This window comes from Protomyctophum parallelum, assembly GCF_964188405.1.
Source record: "Protomyctophum parallelum genome assembly, chromosome: 13".
In the NCBI taxonomy this organism is placed as follows: domain Eukaryota; kingdom Metazoa; phylum Chordata; class Actinopteri; order Myctophiformes; family Myctophidae; genus Protomyctophum; species Protomyctophum parallelum.
Genome location: NC_139708.1, coordinates 46,993,793 through 47,006,204, shown reverse-complemented (window position 1 = coordinate 47,006,204; position 12,412 = coordinate 46,993,793). Strand labels below are relative to the sequence as shown.

The 12,412-nt window shown below is 46.8% G+C and overlaps 2 protein-coding genes across 5 annotated transcripts in view; both read right to left on the bottom strand.

The window, feature by feature from the left end:
* Positions 1-12,412, bottom strand: part of LOC310869848 (histone H1-like) — a gene marked incomplete at both ends in the record, with an annotated part of 720,118 nt that overhangs the window by 320,883 nt on the left and 386,823 nt on the right. The window lies entirely within an intron of this gene.
* Positions 1-12,412, bottom strand: part of LOC310869527 (ankyrin repeat and fibronectin type-III domain-containing protein 1) — a 28,920-nt gene that overhangs the window by 10,413 nt on the left and 6,095 nt on the right. For all 4 annotated transcript variants that reach the window (XM_083780308.1, XM_083780306.1, XM_083780307.1 and 1 more), the window contains 8 exons: positions 10,722-10,922; positions 10,141-10,254; positions 8,663-8,760; positions 8,232-8,322; positions 5,085-5,192; positions 3,811-3,910; positions 2,897-3,026; positions 438-557 (listed from right to left, as the gene is read on the bottom strand). In XM_083780308.1, the coding sequence (XP_083636434.1) occupies positions 438-557; positions 2,897-3,026; positions 3,811-3,910; positions 5,085-5,192; positions 8,232-8,322; positions 8,663-8,760; positions 10,141-10,254; positions 10,722-10,922 (962 nt within the window). The remainder of the gene's footprint in view (positions 1-437; positions 558-2,896; positions 3,027-3,810; positions 3,911-5,084; positions 5,193-8,231; positions 8,323-8,662; positions 8,761-10,140; positions 10,255-10,721; positions 10,923-12,412) is intronic.

The window sequence follows — 12,412 nt, the reverse complement described above, 5'->3', positions numbered from 1 at the left end:
AATGCAGATGTAACTCTTGGGAGAGTTTCAGATTGAAACCAAATGGAACCCGTTTACGTTTAAGTTTTCCCGTTACGCTCTCAGGTACATCATATTTTGAGATGGGGGGTCGGCGGCCAATTACATATAATTCACATGAAGATGTTTGAGAACGACTGACATAGAAACATATGGTTCTGTAGAATGGTCCTCGGGTCTAAATGGGTTCATACATACATAGAAACATATGGTTCTGTAGAGTGGTCCTCGGGTCTAAATGGGTTCATACATACATAGAAACATATGGTTCTGTAGAATGGTCCTCCGGTCTAAATGGGTTCATACATACATAGAAACATATGGTTCTGTAGAATGGTCCTCGGGTCTAAATGGGTTCATACATAAATAGAAACATATGGTTCTGTAGAGTGGTCCTGGGGTCTAAATGAACGTCCTACCTGCAGCTGGGCGACAGCTCTCAGGATGTTGTGTCGGTTCTGAAGGAGGGACGAGGGGGAGGAGTGGGCGGAGGAGAGGGCCTGTTGGAGCCAGGGAACCTGTTGCCACGCACACGACAGCTACACAGCAACATGGAGGTCAATGGAGAGGTGGTTAGAGCTACCGACATTTTACCGTTCCGATAATACTCCATTTTTACACTTTCAGTAAGAGTTGTACCTCAATTTACCGTATGAGGGTTGAGAGAGAGAGAGGGGGGAGAGAGAAAGGGACAGAAAGAGATGCATTAATTTCAATTAGTAGTAGCCTACACTTTATTACTGATTCAAGGTTCAATGGTTCAAGGTAGAGATGTCCTGATACTGTAGTTTGCTTTGGAAGTTCTTCTTCTTCTTCTGTCGTATGTTCTTAGACCTTCAGCTCCGTTGCAGCAAGCCAGTCCAGTGTGTCATTGTCTAGGTCAATTAGCCCACGGTCGCCATTCGGTGGCCGGTATATAGGGCAGCTGGTCAGCACATGTTCAACAGTCTGTAATGGTTCCCCACATTCGCAGTGGGCACTGTCTGTGAGACCCCACTTCTGCATGGATGCACCAAAGCGTCCCACACCCGTCCTCAGGCGGTTGAGGGTTGTCCACTCCTTGCGGGGGAGGTGCTGGCCAGGAACATCTGTGGGATCCTCGATGTAGTGGTGAAGCCTGGATGGTTCTGCTGCCTTCCACTGGTCCGTCCATCTTGCCTTCACCCAGGAAGCCTTGGAGGTGTCGGCTGGTGTTGTACGGAGCAGTTCCTGGGCCTGTGTGGCAAAGGGCCGCCGGGACTTGAGACGCATGCGCTGTGGTGTCTCTGTGACGACCTTGTGGAGGAGGTGGGCTTCGCTCAGCTGAGCCTTGCGAGCAAAAGGGCCAGTGTGGCTGCTTCTCGCCTGACCTCTGCGGGGGCGATTCCAGCAAGGACTGGCAGTTGGTTGGTTGGAGTGGCTCGTAAGCATCCAGAGGCAGTCCGTAGGGCACTGTTGAGGGCAGCGTCCAGTTTTTGGACATGAGGGCTACGGCTCCAGACTGGGGCACAGTACTCGGCGGTGGGGAACACGAGGGCCTCGGTGGAGATGCGCAGCGGCTTTGGAAGTTGTAGTTGCCCAAAGTCTGCTATAAGACACGAGTTAAAATAATAAATTCTTTTTTTTTTTATTATTATTATAAATATTATTCTCTGGTATCGGCTAACACAGAAATTGTGGTAACAGGATCGGATCGGGAACGAACAAAGTGTATCGGGACATCCCTATACAGTAGTTCAAGGTTATCAGAGGCCTACAACTCAGTCTGTAAGAAGGTTGTGAATTATCCATTGCGTCGTAGCTTTCTTTATCCGTCTCTGCTCAATCAATGGACAGCAGTGAACACTAACAGTGGATAGGATGCACTATCGTCCATAGATATAAAAAAAAAAATAGATGCCTCATTGGCTGCTGCAGTTTCGTTGGAGCTATGTGTGTTCACTGTTGACGGGAGGGCGGAAGAATTTACACTGGTACGCTGGCACACTACAGTACGTCACGCTGCCACTCAAGTGACTACTGGCCAATCACAGCTCATCTTTTCCGGGACTTATCAGACCCGAACATGCGCTCTGTGACGCACGCTCATGCTTCCGCGGGGCTTCGCATGGAATCTCGGGATTTTTTTTGCCCTCCCTTGAGCACACATACGCTCCAGAGCCGAAATATGTCTATGCCTCTATGGTATCGTCAACCTGGGGGAGGGTGGTGGGGAGGTCGGGGAGGAGCAAACCATGCCTACTTAGGAGACCATTTTGTAGGATCTGGAGTCCATTGCGCCTCTAGTCCAAATGCAGCAGCCAGAGTTTTAACTAGAACTAAGATGAGAGAACATATAACTCCAGTTTTGGCTAAACTGCACTGGCTTCCGGTTGTTTTTAGGATTGATTTTAAAATTCTCTTACTTGTGTATAAAGCTCTCAATGGTCTCGCACCTTCCTACCTACATGACTGCCTGCCTAAATATGTCCCAAACCGCCCCCCTAAGGTCTTCCACTGCTGGCCTGCTCGCTTTGCCTAAAAAAATGGCAACTAAAAAATACGGGGAAGCAGCTTTTTGCTTCTACGGGCCGACGGCATGGAACAAGCTCCCACTGTACCTTCGTCAGGCAGCCTCTGTAGACATTTTTAAAGCACAGCTCAAGACCCACTTCTACAACATTGCTTTTAATTGATCTTTTATTTTTTGTTATTCATGTCCTCACTGTATTGCATTACTGCTTGTTTTTTAATGTCGTTGCCTTGCTTGTCTTTTTTTTTCTCCATTGCTCTGTAAAGCACTTTGAGCTGCATTTCATGTCATGAAAGGTGCTATACAAATAAAGTTTTATTTATTATTATTAGTGGCTCCAATGAAGTTGGAGCATCTTCGTATAATAAGACAATCTAATTGGTTTACCTTGGCAAACCACAGGAAGTCCTGAGTGATGGAGGTGGAGCAGCACTGGATCTCCACCAATGGGAGCTGGTCCTCTGCTGTAACCAGGATGTTTTCCTTGTGGTAGAAGATGGTCGCCAGGTACACTCCCCTATATAAGCAATATACACACCAAAAAGATATCGGGTCATATCGGCGAATATGCCAGTCTAACCAGCGATCCGACACGGGGATAAGGGGTTGACACTATATGGCAGTTAAATAAATGTTGGGGGCATGTTGTGGAGTTTGCTTTGGAGTTGCCCAAACTGCAAGTGCACATTTGAGTGCGGAGTCTGTTATAAACAACATGAGATAAAATAACTAATTTATTATTATTATAAATATAATTATCTGGTATCTGTATCGGGATCGGATCGGGAACGAAGAAAGGTGTATCAGGACATCTCTAATTATTATAGAAGTATCGATACTGTAGAACCAGTACTCCGTTACCAGTAAGAGTCTGGTATTCAAAATGTACTTGCAAGTACAAGTAAAAGTACAAAAGTATTGGTATCAACATGTACCATATAAGTAGAAAAGTACTCATGTATGCAGAATGTGCCATTTCAGTGAAGTGGTTTTAGTCAATATACATCACTGCATAATACAGAATATGCCACCCATCACACACACGCACACACACACACACACACACACACACACACACACACACACACACACACTAGATTAGATTACATCTAATCTAATTACAAAACAAGTGCCATTGGAATTGGCATTGAAATTAATAGAATTTGTCTGTAAATCAAGTCTATATCAGAGTATAATAGGCCTAAATAACTTCAGTCTATTAGATCCCACACAACCACAAGAGACCAGGAACAGAGCAACGGAACAGAGCAAGAAAGGCAGGATGGATCTGTCTTCATTACCTCTGCAGCAGACGGACAAACTTAGTGGCGGACTGGAACAGCTGTTTGATGCTACGGGTCACAGACAGGCGCTTGGTGGGGCGGAAGGGCTTGGAGCTCTCTGTGGAGGAGAGGAGAGGGAGAGGAGAGCAGTGGTTAGACAGGTGCTTGGTGTGGTGGAAGGGCTTGGAGCTCTCTGTGGAGGAGAGAAGAGGGAGAGGAGAGCAGTGGTTAGACAGGTGCTTGGTGTGGTGGAAGGGCTTGGAGCTCTCTGTGGAGGAGAGGAGAGAGCAGTGGTTAGACAGGCGCTTGGTGTGGTGGAAGGGCTTGGAGCTCTCTGTGAGGGGGGAGAGGGAGAGGAGGAGAGAGCAGTGGTTAGACAGGCGCTTGGTGGGGTGGAAGGGCTTGGAGCTCTCTGTGAGGGGGGAGAGGGAGAGGAGGAGAGCAGTGGTTAGACAGGCGCTAGGTGGGGCTGAAGGGCTTGGATCTCTCTGTGAGGGGGGAGAGGGAGAGGAGGAGAGCAGTGGTTAGACAGGCGCTATAGGTGGGGCTGAAGGGCTTGGAGCTCTCTGTGAGGGGGGAGAGGGAGAGGAGGAGAGCAGTGGTTAGACAGGCGCTTGGTGGGGTGGAAGGGCTTGGAGCTCTCTGTGGAGGAGAGGGAGAGGAGGAGAGAGCAGTGGTTAGACAGGCGCTAGGTGGGGCTGAAGGGCTTGGATCTCTCTGTGAGGGGGGAGAGGGAGAGGAGGAGAGCAGTGGTTAGACAGGCGCTTGGTGGGGCTGAAGGGCTTGGAGCTCTCTGCAAGGAGAGAAGAGGGAGAGGAGAGGAGGGGAGAGTAGAGCAGTGGTTCCCAAACCTTTTCATGTCCAGGACCCCCAAATCCACACTACTTAGCCCGCGGACCCCCATTTGAAAAAGATATGCCAGAGACATAACATTTTTGAGGGGCGCTAAACCCTCCAACGTCTGGCTTTCAAGCAAGACCACCCGTGACGTCATGTGGCAGCCACAGTATGGGCGCCCCTCGCTTCACAACAACAGTGTGACTTTTGAGGGGCGCAAGCCCCTCCTATGTCCAGCTTTGAGGGTGCGTGTATGTAAACACACAAGCATTGTCCTAACACAAACATTGAATGCCGTTGAATGGTCAGTTTTGAGTTTGTGTGTAAACCCCAAACATTGAAGACGAAGGTGAGGACGGACGGACGGACGCAAATTGCCAGTGGCCGGCATGAGATGATGTATGACGATAAGAGCGCCCCTCACTTCACACGGGTGTGATATGTTTTGACATTACCAATGCAGTATCCTTGGTAATGAGGCTCTCTGGTTTGCTCCAGGAGTTTCTGCATCAGGCCTTCCTGCTTCCTGATCTGTGTCTTCACACCAATGCACTCCCTCCAGCCTAACGGGAAGGAAATAGAGGAACATTTCAACAACAACACACGTTAAGATGAAAGATGGTATACCCTGCTAAAATGTTGTTTGGCCTTAACCTAGCTCTGGTCCATAGCTCTAATGTGTTGCATTTAGAGCTATGTTACTCTCGACTTCCGCCGCTCGCAAAAATGGACGTACAAATAGACACCAAAGAAACATATACAGTGAGGGGAAAAGGGGGGGGGGATTCAGATTTTATGGGGGCCAGTTTCGAATTGCAGCCGTCCGTAGGTGCCCTTTGAGAGCGTTTTTGAAGGAGTCAAGGGATTCATATGTCTTAATGACTGTTGGTAGGGCGTTCCACATTTTGGTGGCATAGGAGCGAAAATAATTTAGTCCCTTGTTTGTGCCGAATCTGGGTTGTACATGGTTTGTTGCACTCCCTCTGGTGTTGTGGGTGTGGACTTCAGAGTTGTGGCGGGTTGTGTCATTAGAAAGCCTACTTTCCTTAGTGGAAGCACTCTGAGCCACCCACCACACGTATAAACGGTGCTTTTTGGCCAAAAGGGGATTTTGTTTCCACAGGAAAAAAATACCTTTAGTTACTCCACTGCGCCCTCTACCGATATTGCCCAGAGAACTGCCTCATAGAGAATATTTTTCCTCCGGAGAAAATAAATCCCTTTCTGGCCAAAAAGTAGCCTACCGTTTTTACGGGGGCTCAGAGTTAACCTGACGCTGCCAGATGGGGGCGGTATTGGGTAACCATGTTCCCCAACACAGCTTCCATCTGGGATCTCTCATGGAGTTCAGCTAACATCAATCCGTTCCGTACCGAACCAATCAGCGTGAGCTAAGGGCGGGATATGTGCGAAACCGGATGTGAAGCTATATAGACACATCAATATGATTGGTTGTGTTTGCACGCCCACGCGGTGATAGACCGACGGTCCCATCCAATCATCTACCAAGTATCTTGAAAAAAAAGAACAGCCCCGTCATCGAATTTACTTCCGCGATCCCAGATCCCAATAAGCTGTGAAACAAATTTGTGTAGCAAGCTTCTTGGATCTGGCAGCGTCAGGTTAGCTCAGAGTACTTCCACTAAGGAAAGTAGGCTTTCTAATGACACAACCCGCCTTTGTTTTGGTGAGTAGCAAAAACATTCTTTTTATTTACTTCTAAAGACGAGAGGCTGGTCTGCATTCATGCGAGCGGCAGAAGTCCAGAGTAACATAGCTCTAAATGCAACGCATTAGAGCTATGGACCAGAGCTAGTCTTAACCCATTTTGACCTGGGAACGATTCTACAAATGCCTTCTAAATCCTGACAGTTTTCTGAAAAACCTCATGTTTCTATATTAGTGGTTCTCAAATTATTTCATGTCAAGGACCCCCAGAAATTTTATGAAATCGGCCGCCGACCCCCATCTGAAAATATGTCCAGGGGACCCCCGCAGAAGCAAAGATTTTAGTTAAAAACGTTTGCTCTGAAAGAATATATACGGTATTCAAAGATTTGTGTCACGTTTTTGGCGAGCTATACGAGCTTGTAGATCTGCTATTTTTTCAATAGCTAAAGTATAACATAATACTTAAAACACCAAATGGGGTTCCCGCCCCCAAAATGGGTTCATTGATCTAATGATTAGATCAATTAGATTAGATTCTAATCGAACCAATCAGGAGGAAAACATTGATTAGTAGACAGCTTAGCAGCTGCCTGAGAAGAACGCTGCCATGTGCTTCGACTACGCAACTTTGATTCCTCATTCAAGCCACGCTGTCTCAGGCTCATTCTTCATAGTCTGTCTTCATCATGTTAGTCAACTATTATGGTAATAATTCAGCAGCAGCAGCTGTCCCATAATCTATGGTCATATTTTGATATGCGACGCGGTAATATATTTGATATACGTTTCTGTTTTGCATTCATGTTAGCACAATAAATCTCGTTCCTTTATTTTCTTTGTCGCTTCTTTATTTGATGGTATTTAGTTAATTAGTTTGTAGTTAGCATTTCCTTTAAATGAATCCCTTTCATTCAGTACTTCATGGGTGGATTCCACTTATGGGTGGATATAACTTAAGGTCAAGGACCCCCTAGAAAATATATGCCAGGGACCCCCCAATAAGAGAAGATGTTTACAGCTCTAGCAGGGACTCTCAACCATTTTATTTTCAAGGACCCCCAGTTTGACATGCATTAGGCTTACGGACCCCCATTTAAAGGCATTTATATCTCTGGGCCACCAATTTGTACTGTATTGTAAAATCAATGTTAACCCATTCTGACCGGGCACCCATTTTGGTGTCAGCATCATGTTATGCTTTAGCTATTGAAAAATAGCAGATCTACAAGCTCGTATCGCGCCACCGAGTGGCGCGATACGAGCTTGTATGTCTGCTATTTTTGAAAAATCGAAGAGCGACTGACATTTTTAGAATCTGATCTCAGGTCAGAATGGGTTCATCAGACCAGTGTGTGTCCGGCGGAAACCTCGTATGAATCTGATCTCAGGTCAGAATGGGTTAATTTAACTCGTTTAGCTGGGAACGCCCTGCAACTCCCTCGAGGACCCCTGGGGGTCCCCGGACCCCACTTTGGGAAGCACTGACTTAAGATGTCGGGAAAGTCAATTGCATTAACCCATTTTGGGTGTTTTAAAGCATTATGTTATACTTTAGCTATTGAAAAATAGCAGATCTACGAGCTTGTAGGTCTGCTATTTTAGAAAAATCGTGAAAATGTGTCGCAAATCTTTGAATATATAATATTTCAGAGCATTTTTTGCTCAAATCTTTGCTTCTGGGCGGTCCCTGGAACAACATATTTTCAGATGGTTGTCCTCGGCCAAATACAGATAATTCTGGGGGTCCTTGACATGAAAAAGGTTGAGCACCGCTGACATATGTAGAAACATAGGTTTTTCAGGAAACTGTTAGGATTTAGAAGCCTTTTTTGTAATCGACCTCAGTCCAAAATGGGATTAAGATAGTGATAAAGAATGGAGTTTATATGGGATTTTATCAAAAGGCTGCACATGCAGTTCACAATACTCACTGGAGGGGGCAGCACTGGCTGGAGTAGAACTCTGGGACAAGCCCCATCCTTTCACATTGTAGGCACTCACTCTCACATAGTAATGGACTCCCTTTAACAGAGTGACACATTATTATTATTATTACATTAACCTTATGAGAAAGAAGCCAACTCCAGGGCAAAGAAATCACACTCACATACGTACACACACACACACACACACACACACACACACACACACACACACACACACACACACACACACACACACACACACACACACACCACCCATAGTCATTACTAATTCATCTGGTTAAATGAAGCATTCCAGATAGAGCTATAAGTGTTTGCCTACAGGAAGTTATGGCTCAGAACAGGAGATGAGTATAATTGCGTGCGTGTGTGCGTGCGTGCGTGCGTGCTGTGCGTGTGTGTGTGCCTGCCTGCCTCACCATGGTGAGTCCTGTGATGCTGTAGGTGGGGGTCTTGGTGTCTGTGACCTGGATGGAGCCGAGGACACGCTTGAAGCTGGCCGAGGTGCTCCATTCCACTGCAGAAGAACACCAGAACATATTATTATTTATTTTTTGTTTTGTTTTTTGTCGTCTCTTATTTTACCCGCCTTTTAAGTTGTTTATTAGTTAGTTAGTTTATTTATCTCAGTCATTTACAGTACATTTCAGAATGAGGGTTTACAGAATTACAGTTTGACTGAAAAGGTTTGGGCTGAAGCCGAAGCTTATTATGCCCACCTTATTAATGATTCAAATAATAAAAGGGAAACGTTATTTCTGTGAACATAACCACGTGATCCCTTTCTTTGTATCTTAGTTATGTACTCAATATAGTGGTTTTATACCTTGTATATATGTTGTTTGTATGTCTGGCCTCGTGGGGGAAAGATGGTGGGTGGATGGGGAGGATTGGGAAGGGAGTTGTGGGAGAAAATATAAAAACAAAGAGTTGTATTTTATTTTATTTTTGTGAAGCTTGCATATGATGCCTTGCTCATACTCACTCTTTATTTTTTCTTCCAAACCCCCCGCAGAGAGAAGAAGAAGAAGCAGCAGGGGGTGGAGAGGTGTTTACGCTTTCGGGTAATACGAACACTCAGTGTGATCATTTATTTTCTACAAAATGTCTTCTTCTAAATCATCAGACAGTTTTCAGAAAAGAACCTACCACCTCAAACTATTTCATGTCAAAGACCCCCGGAATTATCTGTATTTGGCCGCAGACCCCCATCTGAAAACACGTTGTTCCCCCCCCCCCCCCCAGAAGCAAAGATTTGAGTTAAAAAACGTTCGCTCTGAAAGAATATATATTCAAAGATTTGCGCCACATTTTCACGATTTTTCAAAAACAATAGCAGACCTACGAGCTCATAGTGCGGCACTCTGTGCATCGCTATGAGCTTGTAGATCTGCTATTTTTCAATAGCTAAAGTATAACATAATTGCTTAAAACACCAAAAGGGGTTCGCGTCCTGAATGCAAAAACAGGGGCTCGCAACTCACTTTAAGATGCTCCAAACTTTATTTAACGACAGCCAGGCAAAAAGTAAATCGACCCCTCAAAAATCTCCCCCCTAGTATAATCATACCTTATGTTTTAGGGGGGCAAAAAAAATCACGGCACTCCATCTTTATATGCATAAGGTGTTGCCACACTATCCAAAGAGCCGCGCACGTTTTCGGCTGCGCGCAGCTTCAAAACCGGGTTTTTAGACAGCTGGTGGATGGAAAAGAAGCTCCACTTCCGCGGACGACTTGCGCGACGGCCAGATTCCCGGAATTCCCAGATTCCTCCTCTCTCAATCGTCCGCGGAGCTGGAGCTTAATTCCCATCCACCCGCTGTCCGCGGCGCAAAACCGTTTTGCGCTTAGGTGTGGAAAGGGCTATAACAGTACAACGTCTTTCATCCACCCACCTCTGTAGCGGGTGATTAACCCAGCGGCGCCACTTTCTGACTCTCTGACCACTACGAACAAGGAAGCGGTGCTGGTCACCACGATGGACACGTGACTGGGAGCTCCGGGAAGATCTGAGGAGACAAGATGCATACACTTAATAATGATGACAATGTATGACAAAGAATGTGGCCATATTGAGATAAATCTTTCTGAATGTTCAGCCCCTTTGGGGCTCACGACACATTGCACATTTCCTCTGGAAGGAAAGTTCCCCATGAGAGCCGAGTAGAAATCAACTTTCCCAGCCCCTTATAGCCCTCGATCTAATCACCACTGCTTTTGAGAATTTGAGGGCTGCCTTTGTCTAGTTCTGCTCTTAATGAGTCTAGCCAGTGGCTTCTGGAAAACGTTCTCCCGAGACCCTGGCTCGTTAAAAACGTTAGCTTTACTCTTCTTGGCCCCCGTGGGAGGGGGGGGGGGGGGATAGGAACGGAACAGGCCTGTGTGTGACGTAGCCTGGTGTCCCAAACCACTGTTTAAAAAAGAATGTTTTTCTGACCCCCCCCCTATATACACAGCTAAAACCATGACCCCTGACCTGTGCCGTGGTAGTTCTCCCGCATCCTGCAGTACAGCTGCTGCCGGAGGGTCCACAGGCGGAGCTGTCGCTGGGCGTCGGCCTGCGCGTGGGGCCCCGCCCCCGCCTTCTGCTGTAGCTCCTCCTTCTTCTCGTCCACCCGCTTGCCCGCCAGCTCCACCAGAGTGTCCAGCTTCAGCGCCCAATCCGTGGGTCGGCATACTGTGATGATGCGGGGAGAGGAGAGAGAGAGAGAGAGGTGGAAAAAGTAAAGGAAAGGTACCATGTTTACCCAGGGTAACTGGACTAAGCTCAAGAACTTGTTTACAGCCAGGCCCTGCTAATAGAACATTTCATGGTAGGGGTTCAATGCCTTGTCCAAGGGCACTTCAGCGGTGGTAATTTTAACGTGCCGGTCCGGGGATACGAACTAGCGACCTTCCGATATCAAGACCACTCCGCAAACTGTTCGGCCACCGCTCCCCACAGGTCAGGGACGTGCACACATAAGACATCAAATGGGGTTTCAGCCCCTGCCCTTTTACCCGTCTGTAAAACAACTGCCCTCCTTCCAGACCACGAATGCAGCGTTTACTACATGACCCGGAGCGGTGGTCAGCTCACCACCGGAGCGGTGGTCACCTCACCACCGGAGCGGTGGTCACCTCACCACCGGAGCGGTGGTCACCTCACCACCGGAGCGGTGGTCACCTCACCACCGGAGCGGTGGTCACCTCACCACCGGAGCGGTGACATGCCTGCCTACCAGACATACAAAACACCTGCCTTGTTTCCTCAATTCTCTTCTTAGTTCAACAGTCAGTTCAGTACAGTTCTTGCATTTGTGATTACCATTACAGAATATACATTTTGAATCATCTCTGAAACTCGCAGCATGGAATGCAGCTGTCGAGGCAGCGCCGCCGCTGTAGGTTTTCCTTTTTTCCGTTCTTTTCTCCCAGTTGCGCTCTGTAGCAACTCATAATGTAATAGCAACTCATAATGTAATAAGGGCTCAAAAAGGCTCATAATGTAATAAGTTAAATGTAATAAAAACTCATAATGTAATAATCAGCTCATAATGTAATAAAATCATGAGCGTATAACGTAATAACAGATTTTTCAAAAAAAGACGTGTTACATTATGAGTTGCCTTAATAGGCAGCTCATAATGTAACTAGAGAGACTGTGTACCAATTTGCGCGATGTTTGGACAAAATCTGTAGGTGTACTGTGCAAAAACTTGTTTTGCACAAAGCGGCCTCCTGGTGGCGCTATAACAGGCCGTTCTGGAAATTTTGAGGCAGAGGTTCATCGTTGGCATCCAGGGAGTGTGTGTGCAAAATTCGGCATCGACCGGGTTAACGGTGCCGGAGATTAGCTGCTCACGGACACACACACGGACGGACGGACACACAGACGGACGGACGGAGTGCAAAACATACTCTCCTCCCATGCCCTCGGCCTGGTGGAGACAATGAGCCTTTAGTATAACTCGTATAAAAAGGTAAGTGGCTAGCGCACATCCAGTTCCTGTCTGGTGCTGGACTAAGGTAAGTACAGTGAAGAGAGGAGAGTCCGCACACAGGTTTGCTCCAAGGTGTTTGCTTTTTTGAACGGCCGAAACGTTGTGCCTTATTTATGGTGTATTGAATAAAAAGCAAACACCTTGGAGCAAACCTGTGTGCGGACTCTCCTCTCTTCACTCTTCC